The sequence below is a fragment of the Branchiostoma lanceolatum genome, chromosome 13, assembly GCF_035083965.1.
Source record: "Branchiostoma lanceolatum isolate klBraLanc5 chromosome 13, klBraLanc5.hap2, whole genome shotgun sequence".
NCBI lineage: Eukaryota > Metazoa > Chordata > Leptocardii > Amphioxiformes > Branchiostomatidae > Branchiostoma > Branchiostoma lanceolatum.
This window is the reverse complement of record NC_089734.1, coordinates 18537162-18558410: the sequence shown is the minus strand read 5'-3', so window position 1 is coordinate 18558410 and position 21249 is coordinate 18537162. Positions and strand designations below refer to the sequence as shown.

Sequence of the window (21249 nt, the reverse complement as noted above, 5' to 3'; positions counted from 1 at the left end):
GGATATTCACGGCTAGCCTGGACGCTTCCGCTCGTCTGCATACATTAGATTGAGAACTCAGCTTGTCGACCGCCTCCCTGTGAGTTCGAGTTGTTTAGGTCCTAGAAAACTGAGCAAAAGTCGCGGTGTTTACCATGGTTATGACACAGCTGCGTACGCTGGAGCTACATGACTGCAATGTTCGGAATTTTCCATCCTAAGTTACCGTCTCAGACACCGGAAAACTGACAGGAATTTGAACCCGCGTTGGTGGATGTTTTCTACGCTAGCTTGGGTGGGTCCGCGAGCCCTCCCCACTCAGACTGAATCGTAGGTGCCTGGTTCCAAATTCTGCCTCGGGAAACAATCCAACCCCTTACTGCATCGTTGTGGTGAATGACGCAGTGATGATCCTACATTTGCAGGTGGAATCTGAACACACAGATGACAGAATATGTCACAGACACGACAACATCGGGTCAGGCTTCGTTTGGTAAGTTCTCCGAAGTATGCAAATAAGATATGTAAATAGCATAATGTTCCACAGAAAGGATCAGAACGGGCAAAGATTTTCTGAACGGATTAAAGTCATGTTATTGAGGAATGATATAAAAAGAATGTAACTATTTAGATACAGCAGTTTGTGGAGAAACACATGTATTCTTTGGTATATGCGACGATTGCCAACCTCATTAACAAATATTTGCATATTTGGGACCCAACAGGCCCACGGAGGCATCTTCTTTTCTTCTTCGCATTTGGGTATTGTTGTAATTAATCGTGTTGTATCGGTAACGGGCATTACAGGAGAACGTAAGATACATTACAGATCTTCCTAAGAAAATCAGTCCACTGCAGCTCGCTTCTATGAGCAAATCAGGGAGAAAATCAGGAGAGAAATCAGGGGAACTCAGTACTTATTAAACTGAAGGGAAAATAGCACTTTGTTCGGCAACACCAGGTCCGTATTTTCTAGTAAGGGATGGGAGAAATTATCTACATATTTGGTGACTGACTATTCGAAGCAAAAATGTCAAAGTACACGCCGCACACACACCAGTACTTTGAGTTTGAGAGAACTGTCCTACCGGGAGACCTTCCTAAAAGTGAAATCCTCTGCTTCCATGGACGATGAAGCATCCAAGGGGCCAATGAGACCAGGGGGAATGGGATGGTGGGTGTAGGTGAGTTGTGGGGATGGACGTTCAATGAGATTCAACCTTCAAAATTATGGGAGTGAACTGTTTGTTTCTATAAATTGCCTGTAGAGTTTGCCTCTGTGTGTGTGTGTGCATGTGTAGTCTATGTGTATGTGTGTGTGCGTGTGTGCGTGTAACATTATGTGCACGTGTGTGTGCTGTGTGTGTAATTTTGTGTGTGATTTTGTGTGTAATGGTGTGCGTGTGTGTGTGTATCTTAGTGTGTGCATGCATGTGGGTGTATGTGCACGTTTACATATTGTATTATGTGTGTGTGGGTGGAGGTATAATTTCCGGTCACTCAGAAAATATTTCAAAGATTGTACTATTGATACATCCCCTTGAGAATTGAGTATCAATAACTAATGAAACTGTGGATTGATCTGACGCTGTATGATATTTAGTCTGTCTGTAGGTAACGTTAGATGTCAGCAAAACAAAAGGCAATTATGATTTTGTGCTTCATACCAGATTGAACGGTACTGTAGCAGAATTTTCAGTCTTTAGTTGATATGTCATGTTCTGAACTAGTCTGTATAACGCAAACTCCAGCTGTCCTGGGGTTTCTCTCCCCTCCCGGCGGAGTTGCGAGGCGGTTACAGGGCGGCGAGCGGTCACAGGAGGCTTGATTGAATTCAGGCTAGTTCTGAACAAGCTACGCTCATATACTTCAGTGACAAAATTCCATAAGATAATTTATATATAACATTGTGGAAATGACAATACATAGGAGTAATATATCATATAATAAAATCAAACTTAATGGGCAAAAGTAACTAAAGAAAAACTATCATTGTCAATCTTCCTGATTTTGGTGTAAACAAGGATATTTGCATAGACATGCCTGCATACTCATGATGTCACCAATCAGTGTTGGGAATCAGAGATCAGTGGGTACCAGACTGTTGCTGTTCTAAAGCTTTCTGCATGGAGGTGCAACTACCCCGGTACACAAGGAAAGGTTGTTGTTCTATCGTTGGACAAGTTTTCCCACCCCCTGACTAGACTGTAATTGTGTTTTCTACTGTCTATAGACTGGACTGCTCTTTTTGCCATCCCCATGCATGGGCCCAGCTGGGCACCCAGCCTCCCTTTTCCCCTTTTCTGTCCTTTATGTGCAGCTGCGCCCCCTAGCAGAACTTCAACAGACTGTTGCAAGGTCGATGACCCAGACTAGGTGCATTGCTAGAATGACATCAATTTTGATAATCTACTTTTGAACATCAAGTTACAGTTTGATATACATACTACTTCAAACATGATAGTTTATTCTATAGAATATTATAATTTCTTTATTGATTTGATTGATTGATTGATTGATTGATTGACATGATTTGAATTTCCTTTATGTACTTTCACAAACATATCGCATGATATTCATTTTCTCCAGATCTTGCTGAAATGCTAAATTCAAGGACAACAAGTTAGCCTAGGTGACCAAATGAAGCACCCGGAGACATTGCAGGAGAAATGTCTGTCCAGTGTGGGACACCACCTTGAGTCCTATCCACCAGACATCCTGTCCAGGCTACCTGGTACCTTTGTGACAGGTTTATTACCTCACCTGTGCCAACATCACCTGAACAGCTGTCATGATGACATCATTCAGACAGGTGAGGCATGAAAGTCCCGACTCACAGTGCATGTTGTCCAAGTAGTGAAGTTTTGCACATGAATTTTTTTTGTTTTTTGGCTGCATGTATTTCTGTCAATTTCTATTTGGGAATCCTTTGACATTTACCAAATTATGTGAAACTCTGTGTGTGTGTGTGTGTGTGTGTATGTGTATGTGTGTGTGACGGGTGCATTTGCACAAATTTTATGAGATTCAAACAGGAAGCACTTAAAGTATGTATGAATCCTATAAAAAATTGACACTTTTTATACAAACTGGACAAATGCTGATTTGGGGGAAGATATTGTATTTTTCTTAATGTTTCTGCCCACATTGTTTTTGCTTTAAGCATTGAACGAGAAGCCAGGGTGCCATCCGAAACGCTACCGGGAATCCTATACTCGCTTCCCTGAAAAATCTACTCAGTCTGGCATTTTGAATTGAATTCCTTTACTCAAGAGTTGTACAAAATTGTCTTGCTATATCATGTGTGCCTTGGACAGTATTTTTTTTTTCAAAAGTTGGACCTTGATGATAAGAAGTTGAATTGTTGCTGCAGGTGTTGACCCAAACCCAGCGTGGCATGCCCTCTTTGCCAGTCACTTCAAGTGGGAGTCAAGAATGAGGTTAAGGTACGAGCAGTCATAAGTAACATACATGATTGGAGTCCACCTAGGAGTTTTGCTTGGAACTGCAGGGGCATTATTGTTGGAGACTTTGAACCAGTATCAGTTCATTGTATGACTTTTGGCATGCAGGCAACAGTGGTTAACATCAGGAAGTAAGAATTAATCATTGCTTGTTTGTGATTTTATTTGACACATAGGTTATGTAAGGATGAACATCTGATGCAGTAGACATAGATTACCATATACTATAATAGTTACGTCAATCGGCATTTACTAATTCAGTATTTACTGGCTTTAGTGTTATATAGTACACTACATAGACTCTCAGGCTACATAGCTGATTTTTGAGAGTCAACAATTATTGGGACAAATACAAGTACATAATTATAGATAATGATAACAATGATGATAATCAGTCTTTTCAATGATGCCTCATGCAAACTGAATATTATTTGATGATAAAGTAGCAATAGAGATATAAGTGGATTTAGGTAACTTTTTGGGATAGGTTTATGAACTGAAATTCAAATTTTTGTTCTTGAAGAAATTGCTAAGTTTTGTAGTGATGATACGTTCTAACCTTCATCAACGTATACGTGTCATATTTTTTTTACCGACACTAAGGGTTGAGACCACCCCGTCTCATGATGGTTGTGATGAAGACAGACCAGACTGGAGACAGCAGTATCTACAGAGGTACTTCCACAAACTACTGTGGTACCAGTCTCGTTCACACAGAACCCAGGAGGAAGACCACAGAGGTATTAGTATTTTAAGTTAAAACTTCCCCAAACCTTGTTTGGTATACTGTAAATGCAGAAATGTTTGGGGTGGTTTTATGTTCACAGTTTTCACGTTGAAATTTCAGCACGAACTTAAAACCACCATGAAACTTTTTGCCCACCTACAATGTATGGCTGTAGCGCTACTATTGTTTCAAGCGCAAACTTAAAACCACCGCAAACACTCTTACCGCGAAAACCACCGCAAACATTCTTACCGCGAAATAAAAACCATTCGTACTGTAGTACCTTCACCAAGGGGGGTATGATTTCTGTATCATTTGTTTGTGGTTTAACAGCATAACTCAAAGAGCCATTGAAGGATTTGATATGCAAGTAGGTGTCAAATGGTTCAGAACCTGGCATCGCGACTTATAAAAAAACATTTTTTCAAGAAGCAAACAGTGCTTAATCCACGTGATTGCATACAATTGCAAGATGATGTAATATTTGCATTGACTCAGCTTGTCAAAATGAAAGAATCTTTTTGCACGGTAGCTGAAGAAATTTGACTAACTAAAGGTACCTTTCTTTCCTCACAGAGACTCTCCTGCTGACAGCGAGCTGTTCAGACCAGTGTCTCCGTGCTGCACAGGACCTGATGTTGTACAGTCCTCATGTCCACAGGCTCATTCTGTATGACAGTAGGGCATTCAACTACATACTACAGGACCAGCTCCTGCACAGGTTTGTTCATCTGTTTGTCCATTTGTTTGCTAATGTTCTCACATTCGCTCTTTCATTCGTTCAGACCCTTGGTAGTTCCTAGTGCCACATACGGTAGCAAGTTTCCTTGCCGTTTCAATTACTAGTACAATGTATAGCAAATTGGTATATTGTTACAGGGAGGGGTTGCTAGCCCTTTCCCTTTAACACGCTCCAGGCACCCCCTCGAACACGGGAGGAGGGTGTAGCCCAGGATTGAACCAGGGTCTCCCAGTTACCAACTGCATGTAATTTGAAACAGGGAGGGGTTGCTAGCCAATCCGAGGCACCTTGATCCTCGAACATGGGACCCCTATTTCACATATCTTTCGAAAGACTCTGCAGGCCCAACCGGGATGTCCTGAACACAAGCTCAACTCTAAGGCCTTAACTACTGTACAGGACTTTGAATCTCAGTACAGTGACCCTTGGTCCTGGTGGTAGCCTGTCACAACTATACATATATCACATCATGTATTTACATATCAAAATAAATGTGCATATTAGTGTGTACCTACAGTCAGTTAAGCAAATTATTGAAGAAACATAAAGCACAATTGATTTGGTTCAACCACCTGTTCTTGACCACTGATCATGCATATGCTACACCTATGTTACAGATGTCTACTTGAACATGTGGAACACCTGGAGATGCGTTGGTTCCGAGGTCTACCAGGTGTGGGGACCTTCCTCAGAGGGTGTCTGGCATCACCAATTTCCAAACTGGAAAAACTGACCATGTACGGGGTACCCGGAGGAACGGACAAGTCGGCACTACAACTGCTCAGTCTCTGCGCAGGCGCAGAAACACATGCTAATGAAACACTCTGTCCACATTGTAATAACACATGGCATCATCTGAAAGAGTCAAATGTTCTTGCAGAGGACTTTTTGGGAGATGACTACATTGATATCAAACAAGATGGTATAATGAACAGGACGTCAGGACCGCATTCGGCCAGAATCCCACCACAACAGAACATGCACGGTCTACACTCGGATGAAACTCTTTATGAGGATGAGGATGAAGACTGTAGATCTCGTAGGAGAACTGATTCCAGCGACTCAGTAAATGGAACTGTTTTGGACACAAGAACTAGTGACTCAGAGGATCTGTATGATATAGCAGTAGGAGCAGGTTGTAGTACATCTGAAGACTCACAAAGAAATTGTGTTGAAGATGAATCCTCATTGCTGCCAGGCTATCCTAGGGACAACTGCAGTTGTGGAGCCATGCGTCTTCCTGTGCAGAACTCAGACACTGACGGCATCACCAATGCTGAAACTCTGCCATTGTTGGCGCCACCTTCCACCAAACACCACGGCACAGTCAGGGAAATCATCCTACATGATGTTCTGACAAGTCCAAGTTTAGTGAGAAGCTTTAGTGACCTGCTGAAGACATGGTACAGCTTGGAAAGGGTCAGCATCAGTGGAGGTAAAGACATGCAGGCAGTACAGCCATAGAGATTGTCATATTTTTGATTGTTGTGCAAATCAAACATTAAGTGTTTGTTGAAATATGAAACTTGATGTTACACGATGGAAATAGCAAAATAACTACCATATACTTCCATGAGGCATAAGCATCAAAGACTGCTAGTTGCAAACTTACTGTATGAAATATATATTGTAAATGAGGTTAGTGGGGGTGTTGTTTTCAACTGCCTCCAGTTGTCTGTATGTTTGTGTTTCTGGAGTTATAATTCAAGAACCTTGTGAATTTGTGATATCATAATTTATTATATATATATATATAATATTTGGTAAGTGGGTACCTGTGTTGATAACACGATGGTCACTTTTTTGTATCTTTTGTCCTGGACATGCTATGTACTGTACATGTATGGCTTTGGTTTAATAGGATTTGCCTGTAATCATGATAACAATATTACCATTGGCATTGTTTTGTACAGGATCATACGACAGTCTGCCCAAGGATGATGTTGTGAGCAGTCTGCTGGAGTGTCAGAGGAAGGGAGGGAAGCTAACACATTTGTTCCTGGAGAATGAGCTTCTGTCTCACTGGATGTTTCCTAACATTCTACTCAGTCTGCTGCAAGCCAAACAAAGGTCAGAACACTTTAACAACACTTTGAAGGCAACCAAAGCAATAGTAGGGCCCAAAATATGGAAATAAAAAAATTCTGAAATCTTAATAGTAGTGACATGTACTAACTTCATACTTTGCTTTACTTTGAATTGTTGCTGATTTTTTAATGACAATGTTAGAAGATGACCTTATATCATTCTGTTTTTCAGTAATATTGCTGCTAACAGTTCACCACATCTGAAGCAACTGAAGTTGCACCACTGTATTGCCTTTGGTCGGGATGTTTCCCATTGGAGACCTGTGTGCTGGAACAGCTTTCCAACCCTGTCCTCAGGTAAGAACAGTGATGTTGAATTAATCATTAAACTGTGACATCAGGGTTTGAAATTCACCTGTGCTTTGGTGCACCCAACCAAAAATATTAGGTGAACAGAAAGAATTTTGGGAGCAATATTATACACCTTTTGCTGTACTTAATTTGATGTATTACTGCGTTAAACTTTGTAATTATGTTTGGCTAACATTTAACTTTATTTCATGTGGTCACATGAAATAAAGTTTATTAATAATAAATGTTAGCAAAACATAATTACAAAGTTTAACGCAGTAATACATCAACTTAAGTACAGCAAAAGGTGTATAATATTACTTTTTGTGATACAATCAAGAATATTCTTCTAGACTATAGTAGTGTACAATTATAGTACCTTACCCTATTTAAGCCTACAAAAATATCTTGGTGCACTGGTGCACCCACAGTCAAAATTTACAGGACTGGTGCAATTTTGATTTGGGTGCACATGCACCCAGTATTTCAAGCCCAGACAGCCATAACTTTATATTCTTCTCTTGTCTGTTGGTACAGGTATGTCACTGTACAATGAAACAAGCTCTGGATGATATACATTGTACAAATGCAACATCAATCAATTGTTCGCAGGCGTCAGTGTCTGACATGTATAGGGCTTGTCAGGCTGCAACATCACATAAATGTCCTTAAACCAATTATGGCTGTGGCGTTTCTACATTCCTGTTAGAAAACTACTTAAAGGGGCATATTGTGACATGAGCATAAAACAAAATTCTTTGTTTTTGATTATTTTTCTACATACTTAGTCTAATGTTATACAATGCCAAATTTGTCAAATAACAGTCACTGTGGATGTAAACAAACAATAACAACTCTGTGTGTTTACCTATTAGTAATAAGTCATTTGTTCAACCTTCCTCGTCACCACTTACTAATAGGTTTCATAATGAAGACAACTTTTTTATTTTTACAAACTTTTTTTCTGCACGCTCACATAAATTTTGATATTGTCTTACATCTCTTGTCAAGCTGAATTGATTTGAACAATGACTGACGTTCTTTTGCATACAGTACACAGTCTAGTAAGAAATGCATTTCATCTTCAATACGTGAGTTATTACAAAATGCACATAATCTGTCATGTAGAAGGGTACGGCTATGCCTGCCAGATTCTATGTGTAACGGATGGTCACTTTAATAAATCTCCTTTAATAAATCTCCTGCTTCTGAAGAAACGGTGCAATGGCCTAGTTGGTAGAGTATTCACCTGGTACCCGATAGGTCGTGAGTTCGAACCCCGGCTGGGTCCTACCAAAGACTTTAACCCTCAAACCACCGTATGGGGTCAAAACTGACCCCAGGCGTATATCAACATGTGCCATTTTGACATTTCGAGTCGAAAACAAAATTTCTTCTGTGAGTATGTTTGTATATATGTCTTATAACTTCTCACAAGTTTTTACGGAGATTGGCTCATTGTTGATTAAGTTATTCTGGCAAGTTTACGCGTGGTCCAGTGGGGTCAAAACTGACCCCAGCAAAATCTGCACTCATATTCCCTATTGTTTGATACTTGTCATCTTGTAACATGTATGATAAGGGTTATCATGATCATAGTTACAAAACATTATTTTGTAGAAACGTTAAACGTACAATTTTTTACTGAACGTAAAGATTAATGACGTTACGACGTATTATGACGTCATTTATGTGATTTGATTGACGAAAAGCAACAAATTGGGTATTTCCGTATTACTCAAAGGTACACGATAAAACTTAAATAGAAATTCTGTATGATAAATCATGATGTATCCAAAGACGTTATTTGTAAATGACGTCATAAAAATTATATTCATATCAGGTTTCACCAGCTAAATCCGCCATCTTGGTTCCGCCATCTTGAATTATTCTAAATGCATTTTTTCATCATATAACCTAATAAAACAATAAACATGGACCAAAACGTTTGTATTAAGATTGTTTCTGTTTGAATAAATATGGTAATGATGAGATTTGAGGTTGAAATAGCCGGCTATAGCTAATCTAATTATATCGTCCGCCATCATAAATTTTGACCCATGACGTAATCAAATATGCATAAATTATGAATATTAAATCATAAAAGTGATAGTAAATAACATTGGTTGGTGTTGATATAAGAAAATAAGTGCAGTTGAAAATGAAAGCCCTAGAATTACATTGTAAAATCCAAAATTAGCGACTTTTTCCAAATATGGCTCTCAGAAACCGGTTGCCATAGCAACATAAAAACACTGATTAGTTATTTCATTAAATTCAAATTGTTGCCAACAAATTTTTAGCAAAGGTGACCAATTTTGGTTGTTCTAGCGTAAGACATTCAGATGCGATATGACATCAAGTGTTGGCGCAGGCCTCAAAAGAGCCCGCTTGTCTGAATAGCGTTAGTTGCAAAAGACGATGTTCCCTATTTTTGCATAAATTATTATAGTAAGCAGAAATTATTCACAACTAATCATGTCAAACTGTCCCTTATAGATTACTCAAACTATGCATATACACAAACCACAAAAATAGTCACCAATAAAGCTGTATTTGTAGAAAACATTGTGGGGTCAGTTTTGACCCCATACGGTAAGATTAGTCGTAAAAAAGCTACGGTGGTTTGAGGGTTAAAAATGGCAATTGGTACATACTGCTTTCTCTGCTTAGCACTCAGCATTTGGAAAAGAGTATGGTAGTTAAACACACACATCACTACCAGCAGATCAGCCCCCTGCCGTAGTGACTTGCACAAATGTGTGTGGCCCAAGGGCTATAGAAATGGAGATGCCACCCCTATGCGTCTTTTCGAGACGCCCGGGTCACTTTAACTTTTAACTTCAACCTTTTTCTGTGGTCCTGTGTGTTGTCTAACTAGGTGGTGTCATGAGTGGGATTGTGTCTGTGGACTTGTCCTTCTGTGTACCGACGTTGGATGCCCAACCCAGCAGACCCCTGGACATGAGTGCCCTGACCTGGCTGATAGCTCACGACTCAGCACTCCGCTCACTCCGGCTTCACAACTGCCAGCTGTACACAGAGGAGCTAGCTACAGTCTTCAATGCCATTTCAGGTGATGTCAACCTCATCTTTGTAGCATTACATTCTTAAAGGCACCCAGAGAATTTCATGACTTGAAAATTGGAAATATTCTAGTTGGTGTAATCTTTATGAAATTGACAATTAATGCCACTGTTTACCACTTTCGGATTTCTTTTCAAAATTGCGCAAAAACGACACAAAAATAATCTACATGTTCATCTTTTAGTTTCACGAGCCTACTGTAAATACTGTAGATACTATAGCCCCGCCCACCTCCGTCAAAACGTAGAGATGCAAATTCAAAACATGAAAATGCAAATATTTGACGGACATGCAGTCACTGTCTCATTTGTCAAACCGCTAATTGTAATGGACAGTCAGGATCAGTCTATTAGGTCTTGGATTTTTTATCAGTTTTCACCACACAACAACATCGTATATCTTTGCTCCTTTAATTTTGATATGTAATGGTATACATGTAGTGTTATTGAAACTTACTATGTGTAGGAATGACTAGAAAGTTGAGTTTTTTTATTTCAAGTTTTAAGCCTCATAAAATGTGCTGGATGCCTTTAAGAATTGAAGAGTGAAACTGAAAGATACACCAGATTCCTAATTGCTTTATTCTGTGTTTATGCAGCACTATTGTTGAACATTCCATATTTAGGCATCTTTTCCTAGTGATATCGATTGTATCTGAGCACGTACAGGTGATATACATATATACTTGATATTACCATATATGTATTATGTATATATCTCACTTTGTGGATTCAGCTGTCAGCTAGCACCCTTAAGTACAGTGCTGATCAAATACTGTACAGTACTTACTTATTGCTGACAGTACAGTAACAACAATAACAGTATTGCGCCTATTACAATAGTATTAAAACTGTATGACTAGGAAGCCCATAATAGATTAATATAACTGTTGTCATTGCAGTACTGTAATATCACTGATGACTTTAATGACACTGTGCAGGGGGACACGTAAGCCTTCCCTAAAATGCTGTAATTTACCAGTAGATTTACAGTATTTACAGTATCAGTAACTCTTTTAATACTGATCTGATACCGTGTTTTTTATGGAAGGCTTGCTAATTGCAATACTATTTAAATACTAACAGTACTTACATGTAGTAGTACTGACATTCGTTGCATGTTGAATGTACAGTTACTGGGAATACAGTTTTAATGAAGGTGATAACAACTTAACAAATCAGTAATAGATCAGTAATATAACTGTTACAGTAACTGTTAACTGTATAGTTTTTAATAGCATTTGTAGTGTAGGTTTACTAAGCTCTGTACCATTTTTTCCTAACTTTAATGTCGGGTAATGATAACTTTGTTGCAACTCACAATTCAAAAACAAATTGGACATTTCAGGTGGTAACACATTTTTATGTTTGTAGAGGCCCCAGACTCCAGCAAGTTGGAAATGCTTGATGTGTCCTTCAACAACTACAGGTCAGAGAATTTAGGCTCAGGGGCCTTGGCCCAGCTGATTAGCAAGTCTCGGCTGACTTGTCTAAAGATGGAAGTAGTTTCTTCCATTTCTGCAGGTGAGAAGAACAAAATGTTGTTAACTTTAGTGTCTGATATATTTTACTTTAAAAAAAGATAGAAAGTCGGACAAGAGGAGAAGTGAAAATAAGACCTGAACCCTATCCTAACTTTTTTCAGATAGTAGATATAAAATGGAGATATTGTTTTTAACGTGTCTGTGTGTGTGCCTGTGTGTGTCTGTCTGTCTGTGTGAGTTTGTTTCCGGACTATTGTAGTCAGCATAACTTTGGAACCTATGGATGGATTACAATGATATTTGTGCCAAATAACAGTAAAAGCAACTGGATATGATTTTGGAAACTCCACCAATTATATTTGGTATGTTCGTAGGTGTCGGGGAGACAAAGGTCAAGGTTGATTTTGGGCCCCCTAGTATGTGACTTTCGTACTGCAGCAGATCTTCTGTTTTTTGTATCTTTTGACCTGGACGTGCAATTGTATTTTGGAGGCAGATTGCTTGTGATGTAAAGAAGAAGTGGTGTATAGGTTTGGGCCCCCTAGTAGCCTGCTGTAGAACTGCAGCGGCAGTGTTGTCAAAATCTTCCAAGGTGAATAAAGAGAAAGGAACAAGAGATTTCCATCATATTTAGTATGTAGGTTGCATGACAAGTGTCTGAAATCTAGCATGGTTGCCTAGTGTGGCATGGTGGCCTTGTTGTCAGGGTTAGTGACTGAGTTAAGATGTCTAACATGTTTCGATGTTGTGACTTTGGGAAAGGCACTTCACACCATGCAATATATTATATGTAGTATATATAAACTATGTAATATGTTGTAGCCAGTTTTCCTTGATCTAGCATAGTATCTAGATGGAATCTAAGTCCACAGAAAGTAAATTTTATGGATGACATTAATTTTTGTCTGATTTAAATAAAAAGAAAATTATTTTTTTTACGTCTGGCAACGGTCAACATGCCGAAAATGGGAAATGTCGTAAACACACAAGCATTGCTGTTTATTTTGGTTTCCTGGTGGTAAGATCATTCTGTGCTGATCAACTATGTTAGTAAAAGGTAGTTAGGAACGACAGCAACGTCATTGCCTTTCAAAATTTGTTCAGAATAATTCCTTTGGTAAAGTCAGCAGTCAACAAATCAATTAGCAGGGATTTAAAAGGCTGGGTATTCATACTGTATAGACTGACGTATTATGACACTGTTACCTTTAGGGTAACACACCTACTCTCCAAGCAGAGGATGGGTTCCGGCAGGTTTTTGACGTGTTTTAGGCGTTTTTGTCGGCCTTTCTACTTTTTCATTTTTTTTTTTCTCTATAATTTGGTTTATAGAGACAAAAAAAAATGAAAAGTAGAAAGGCCGACAAAAACGCCTAAAAACACGTCAAAAACCTGCCGGAACCCATCCTCTGCTTGGAGAGTATAACACACCTGCTTGGCAGGTAGTAGTGACAGCTAGTTGTGAGTCAGACACACCTTACATCTAACTCTAGACGTTGTGTCTGTGATGGGTAATTTATCAAGCGCCCGTTTCCTTGGATGGTACATGCAGCTGTAGTTGAGATTGGAATTCAGGACAGATTGTCCTAGGACGGATTGGAATTCCAATCTGCCCTGGAACAGGTTGAAATTCCAATCTGCCCTGGCACACTGATTGAAATTCCAATATGTCCCTGAAGACAGTCTGCTCAATCTCACACAGTCCTGGGACAGATTGCAATTCCAATCTGTCCTAGGACCAATAGGAATGCTACCAGTATGTCTGGCTGATATGTTAATCAGTGACATTTGCATACAACCATTGTGGGTTAGTGGCTAGAGCTGAATTCTCCCTCCCCAGCCAGTTTCAAATTTGATGTCAAATTGACTGCATGAAGTGGATTGATCAAGTGATGGAGGAGCAGCAGCAGAAAGCAGAATTCTACAGATTGGTTGAAAAGCAGATCAGCAGCCTTGGGTGGAGAAAGAAGGAGGGTTTTTGTATCACACAAGAAAGATGTGACAAGGCTCTACAAGCATTACAACTAGCCAAGGGGGTGAAGTGCCAAGATGGGAGCAAATTCAAGTTCTGGGCTACCAAACATTTCAAGCTGCAAGAAATTGGCTCGAAGAAGATTCTCTACTGTAAGAAGACTTCCTGTCCTGTTGTCCCCAAGGAAGATATCTTTGACACAATAAAGTGGTGAGCTATAATGTTATGTACCATATACATGTATTGATTATATTTCACTCCTTACAGGTATAGGCCTAGAGTGAAATACAGACTATTATATCTTTTTCAATATCTCATCAGTACCACTGTTGATAGGAGGGAAAATGTGTTTTTACTATAGTATGCTGAATATTTTTTTTTTAAATTCCCCATGCAATAATGGACTCTTCCAGAGCGCCACCCCTTTAAAAAAATGTTCCCCTGTGCAAAAATGGACTCTTCCAGACTACCTGCGGCCATTGGTTTCTACTGCAAACCCTCGCTATCGGGCCCTTTTTTCAAATATTAACCATTTTCTTGACAGTACATGTACATCTATTCTGTTCTGGACATTTAACATGCAACGAAGCTTTTGGCGTCATTGTCGGTGACCTTGAATATTACAAGGATTGTAAATGCCAGTGTATTGATCCCAGTATGTTGATCCCAGATTATAAACATAAGACACACTGTTACATGTCATGCCATGATTTTGCATACTTAAACATAACCTTACATATGTTTTCTTTGCACTTACAGATGGCAAATGACTAATCTGATGTTTTGTATACTGTTTTCACAGCTGCCACTCCAGGATTGGTCACTCTCGTCGCGACAAGACTTGGGAAGAGATCAAGAACAACTACTCGTGGATTCGTCATGACCTTGTTCAGCTGTACCTCCGCACTTGCCGAGAGTGTTCCACACGGGTTCCACTGAAGAAACCAGCTGCAGGGAGACCCATCATCTCACCTGGCTTCATGACACACATGCAGGTAGACCTCATAGATATGACCAGCAGGCCAGACCACAACTACAAATGGATTTTGCACATGCGAGACCACTTCACAAACTTCAGCTGGACCCATCCCCTGACCTCTACCCGACCTTCAGGAGTAGCAGAGAAGCTTGTACAGACCTTCTGCTTGTTTGGTTCACCGCACATACTGCAATCTGACAATGGAGAGGAATTTGTCACTGGGATCATCAATGAGCTCACTGAGAAGTGGCCAGGCCTGGTCATCATTCATGGACGACCATGTTACCCACAGTCCCAGGGATGTATTGAGCGGGCCAATGTAGACCTACTGCTGAAGCTTGGGAAGTGGCTTGATGAACATCCAGACAAGGGTTGGGCTGAAAGACTTCAACACATCACTTATGCCATAAACACATCAGTGAGCACAAGTACAGGAACATCACCCTACGCAGTTGTCTTCGGACGATCTCCCCAAACACACTTTGCTAAATTGCAGGCTTTGGCTGACCCAGGAATCAAACAAGAAGACGATATTCCAGATTTCTTGGCTGACTTATCTGAGCAACCTACACAGCTGACATCACATATTGAGCCTTCCCCCAACCAGACTCCAGGCATCTCAACACAGCTAAAGCCAGAACCATCCAGCAGTCAGCAACCCTTGCCACAGGAATCCAGACCAGTACCGATCAAGCATGGAAGAGATTATCACCTCTTACATGGAGCAAGGATTGTTGCAGTTGGCACAGAAATCCTGGACCAGGGAACAGTGAACGGGCAGACCATAGACCCGCAGCGGCAGGCAGTGTTCCAACTCACCAACGTCACAGATCCTACCCATGTACCCGCACCTGGCCATGGCAACCCATTCGAAGAATCTCTTGTTGAAGGACAGTTTGTCATCTGGGAAATTGAGCAAACAACACCAGTGGATGAGTCAGACACGCCTCATAGCAAGATTCGGAAAATTACAAGGGCAACTACTGTATTTCATGATCAATGTTAACAGTGACTTAATGTTAGTGACTTTCACGGCCACTATTCAACCGCTAAAATTCAATCATCGCAAATATTTGGTCACTCTTCAGTTCACTCCCTACAAAGTGCCACCCTTCTAGTGTTGGAGTATTTTATGATTATTCATGTACCGTAAATAAGTTTAGTGAGTGGTGTACAACACATTAAAGTCTTAGTGTTTGTAAAAATGATGAATCCTTTGTTATTTGAAATTTTGAAGTTAAGCTATAGAATATCAGATTATTTTGAAGTCTGTATTGTGGAAATTCTGAATAAAATGATGGTTTGCAAGACTGAAAATATTCTTGTTACGTTTACTTAAGCACCATATCTTGGAAATAGATATGAGGTTGTCCAATATTGAGAATTGCGAATTGTCCAAGCACAGTTCCCGATTCCAATCTGTCCTTGAACAAACTAATAATGTCAACGACCTGGACCAGACGGCTGCCACCATGGTTACAAGTGGCATGACAGAAGGGCTGGTGAATCGATTCACCTAGAATAGTTTGTGATGGTGACTGTATGCTGAAATTATTGAAATTATCATTAGTGCTATAGATCAATCGAGGGCCCCTGAAGGGAACCTTACCACTCAGTGACTCTGTACCGTTGTGTATCTATTGAAATGTTAGCTGTGAAATGATTCAGTCTAGTTTCCAAAACATTTTGATATAATCTAAATTTCTCATAGTAGAACTGAAGATTGTCATGGTAAAATTCCAATTTGTCCAAGGACAGAACATATGATTGCGGTTCCAATTTGTCCAAGGAGGATCACGGATTTGCCTAGGACAAATTCCAATCAGTGGTAGGACAATCCCTGATTGTCCTGAATTCCAATCTCTACAGTGACATACATTGTGTACACATAACTGCATGTATAGCTTTGCCAAGCCTGGAAGCCTGCTATGCATGGAGGCTCGTCCATGGAGGCCTAGTTTAACTGACTGTCCATATCTGTCCAGCAGCCAGTACCTATAGGCTATAGGCCTATCTCTGTACAATTCTGAGTGATTTTACTTTCAATTGACTTTCTCCAGGACGTGGTGGATGCCCAATTGTTACATCTGACGTTGTCCTTGCTTTGAGAAGAAATACTAGGCTACGAGAACTGTGGCTGTCTGGAAACAGACTGGGTAAGTCAAAGCCTTGTATTTATTTAAAACCTGAGTGAATCTGAGCCAGCACGTATGCAGAACGTAAGCATTTCAGGTCATGTCCGCGTATTTGAGGTAACCGTTGAAATCTTGCAAATAGGTTCATATAGTTGTCCAAAGATATATCTTATGCAACATTAACCAAAGATTACAAAAAGGACCTTCCATCTGTAAACGATATTGTAGGCAGGCTATATACCGTATGCGCATTACGCTTTGGATATGTGCTATCTGTGGCAGAAGCACTCTGAATGTCAAAATAATGTCCTTTCACTGATATATCTTAAGTACCGAATTGGTGTACTCGGTAAATGTTAATCTTCAGTTTCTAGACTTTCAGCATCTCTGTGCAAAAATATATCTGTACAGGTGATGCAGGTGTGGAGACTTTGATGCAGGTGTTTGCACCAGGTGGTCACAGCTGTCTACAGGTGCTGGCCCTGAGGTACATACACCACTTTCTGCTGTGTTCACTGTGATATCATCACAGGAATAATCAACGCAGCACATAATTATACAATGTACATGTAATCTGGAAAAGTTTTGGTGCCATATCAAGCACTTAAACTATGGCATAGATGTTGATATGTTATGTTGATAGGGAAATGCATAATCTAGTTATGCAAGTAAGGTACCTGTTGACATACTAAGTAATCCAGGTACATGGCTGGGGGTGCTCACTGTTGATCAACTTGCATGTTAGTTGGGGCAAGGCATGCCCGTAGCCAGGATTTTGATTGGGGCGGGGGGGGTTCTTTTTAATGTTTGAGGGACCAGCGAGCGCCGCAGGCGCGAGCTTCTTAGGGGGTCCGGGGGGGGGCATAAAATTTAAAAAATTGAACCTTCTGATATGGCATTTCCTGTGTTTTTGAGTGGATTTCAAAGAAAGAAATCAGAGAACAAGTGAGCAGTTTTTCTTAGATTTTAGCCCCGCTGGTGATACAAATAAGTCCACCTTGAAAAAAAAGTGTAAAATTTTAGAAATTGAATCTTCTGAAAGGCTTTTTCCTGTGATTTTGAAAGGGTTTCAGAGGAAAAATCAGAAACAAAGTGAGCAGTTTTTTCTAGGATTCTAGCCTTTGTGACCTTGCTGGTGATACAAATAAGTCCGCCTTGAAAAAAAAGTGGACCTTGAACATTAAAAAGTGGACCTTCAAGCCTGTAAAAGTGGACCTTCAAGCCTGTGGGGGGTTCTTCCGAACCCCCCCTGGCTACGGGCATGCAAGGCCTTTGTTAAAGGTAGGCTGCAGGAGAGATTAAGCTAACCGTTTCTTTTTTTTTCCTTATTAAGCTAACCTTGAATACAAACAAACTGAATGTAGTCAGTTAATGAAAAGGTCATCTTTTACATAAGTATAAATGTACACTAGGGAAATGTGACCACCTGGTGCACATGGTACATGTGTAGTCCAGTGGTTAGCGATCTTGCCTTTGGAAAAGCCCCAGGTTTGATCCCGGCTGTGTCGCTTATCCGACATACACGCTGCTAGAAAGGGTCGTAGTCCTTAGGACGGGAGGTTAAGCCATTCTCCAATGTTCATTGTGCTTGTTGAAAAGAGCTAGTTGAATTTCCCCGGTACAATGAACCTGTAAATACTGTACATAGCGTCTGTCTTCTCTGTCACGACCAGTGGAAGATTAGCTCATCTGTTCATTTGAGCTATTAAAGGCAACCTAAGCAATATTAGGGCGTTGAAAGTCATGCCGTCATTCGGCCGAAAGTTACCGAAAATTGTCAACAGAAAACGGTTATGGCTGGATTGTGGGCTGATTATTGGGTGGTACCAATAAATGAAATACTCCTTTTGCGACTTGTTTCTGTTCTCTTTTTAAATGCCCAAAGTATGAAATAATGATGAAAATGTTCGAATATGGGGAAGTAAATGTCAATTTCATATAGATTGCTTTATCCAGAATATTTCCAGTTTTACCCCCTGAAATTGCTTAGGGTGCCTTTAATCTGGTTTGAGATCACTTTCCTTTCCTTATAATTGAAAGCATGCTTTCATACTACAGGTCGAATTTAATTCACACCCGAGGGCTCCAGGCCATCAATCGAGCACTCTGGACAGGAACGCGCCTGAGGACGCTGCTGATTGGTGGAAACTTCCTCCTGACGGAGCCGGGTGGGAACGAGGGCGTGGAGGCCCTGCGCCGGCTGGTGGCACACGTCGACACAGGACTGCCGTCCTTCCTGGACTCCGCAGCGCTCATGGTGGAACATGTGGCTCAGATGTAGAGAAAGCATTTTGGGTATCTCACTGGGCCACGCCTGTCTGCGACAAATCATAGCGGCAGTTTTTACAAATTTTTCAGTTTTCCCTTGCAGTCACACTGATGTGCGATGCAAGGGCAAAATATGTGGGGTTTGCGGAAAAAGCTGTCTACCAGGCCAGGCCACCAGGCCTGTCTACCAAATCAGCCTTCACAGATACCCCATTCATATCCCCACAAACTGTTATACACCATTGCATCCATGCCCTCTAGCGGATTACATCAAAATCACATCCATTACATATATCAAGAAATCTTCAAAGCAGAAATACTAGTACACTAATCTTGACAGTTGTTTTTTTAGTTGAATTTTAAGGGCCATCAAAGGAAAACAGGTCTCGTGGCTGGTGTTCAGAACAACAATACCAGTGCAACTGACCAGTTCACACGCAGTGTAGACAGGCCATCTTTTTCCGCAAACCCAAATATGTGACCTCTATACAAGCAAAATGGTCGCACCTGGAATGCCACATCCTTAGTTTCAGCCCAAAATTAGATACAAGATAACTTTATTGAAATTGCAGTGTTGTCACTGAATTAAAAACCAATGTACAATGATTGTAGATTCATAAAAAAAAGTTTTGCAATGTTGCAAATTTCAACTTATTTTCAAAGCTTCAAAAAATTCGCCATTTCAGACGACAAAATTGGCAACCATTGGCGAGTCTTTCGCAAACAGTCGTGGTCCAATGAGAAACCCGCTTTAGTGGACCTTCAAGTGGGTTCTTTCTTGCCGTTGACCTGACCATACACTGTAAGTAACAGTCATGTCAGTGGGAATGTATGAAAATGTTAGCCATTTGACTTTAAAAGTTGTTAGTCCCTACCTCCAGTTTTAATCTTTCAAAGGAAACACCATTTCATGTGGGGTTGTCTGCAATCTGCTACAAAGTCCAACATGTATCCTCAGTCTTCAATACCTTGCCTCTGTTTCAAAGGAGAGAAGACTCTCATCTTCAAGTTACTCCGTGGAGTGGAGGATGACACCAAAACACAAACCATTTCTAACCATCATAAATAGGTTATGGTTTCATTGCTATTAGTTTATTAACAAACAATAAGTTTTCACAGATTTCTCATGAGTTTTAATATGTTTGACAAATAAAAGAAATGTTGGGCCCACAGAAAGTTGTTTCTTTTATTGTGATACTGAAAAAGTTCTTGTTGATTATTATAACATTATTATAGACTTATAGTATTACATGTATCTACATGTTTTTTGTGTTGCAGGTACATGTACTATTGAGAGTTTGTGGTTGAAAAAAAAGAGCAAGGTGTTATGAGTTTACGGTTGTAGAAAACGTTAAGTTAGAAACACCCTGAATATTTCAAGTTTTACAGTACGGGCCAGGTCACATCGCAACTGAGGGCATTCTTGGGAGTCATACATGTGTCATACAAACTTCAGCCGTCTTATCACAGACAAACTTGTCTTAGGTCCTCAATGGCAGTTCATTCTGTCTGCTTGAAAATTCTACATCAAAATTGTATGATGGCCTACGATGAATATGACCACAACGTATATATACAGTGTGTATATCTATCATTGTATATATTTTTCCCAAAGGAGGATGTCACACACACTTGTACTCTGGATCTCCTTTTTGCGAGGGTCAGACATGCAAGCACATACATGTAGATGTTGTGGCTGACAAGATATGGCCTTACAGTAACTGTTGTACTCCTGTCAAATCACTTTGAATTGCAGCTGTGTTTTCGGAAATTTATGATTCAAAAATTGTGAATGACCATGGCATCACTACTGATAAAATTCTGGGCTCCTAGCAGCTTCCTTATATACTGCACTTTTGTTACGCAAGCACCGCTCAGCTGTGGTGACGGGATTTGGGGTTCCTCTTTCCTTCGTCACTTTAACCTAGCCTCCTTCGCTGACTTTTAGGAGCACTGGGGTTTACTTTTTGGGGAGTGCCGATTCATTGTTTTCAACAAGAGATGGAAATTATATCTTCCCCGGTATTAGAAAATC

At 40.2% G+C, this 21249-nt stretch overlaps 1 protein-coding gene across 4 annotated transcripts; it reads left to right on the top strand.

Moving 5' to 3' along the window:
- Positions 1–361: 361 nt before the first annotated feature.
- On the top strand, positions 362–20390 carry LOC136447984 (uncharacterized). Of its 4 annotated transcripts, XM_066447149.1 has the most exons (14): positions 936–1163; positions 2300–2355; positions 2569–2791; positions 3353–3425; positions 4047–4183; positions 4747–4891; positions 5530–6347; positions 6826–6982; positions 7172–7296; positions 10172–10366; positions 11751–11900; positions 16872–16967; positions 17358–17433; positions 19005–20390. In XM_066447149.1, exons 3-14 carry the CDS (start codon positions 2620–2622, stop codon positions 19225–19227), a joined length of 2367 nt encoding a protein of 788 aa, XP_066303246.1. In that variant the 5' UTR covers positions 936–1163; positions 2300–2355; positions 2569–2619; the 3' UTR covers positions 19228–20390. The 4 variants fall into 4 exon arrangements, with proteins under 4 accessions (XP_066303245.1, XP_066303247.1, XP_066303246.1 ...); XM_066447148.1 differs by lacking the exons at positions 936–1163; positions 2300–2355 and adding an exon at positions 362–472; XM_066447147.1 differs by lacking the exon at positions 2300–2355 and having other exon boundaries at positions 937–1163.
- The last annotated feature ends 859 nt before the right edge of the window (positions 20391–21249 follow it).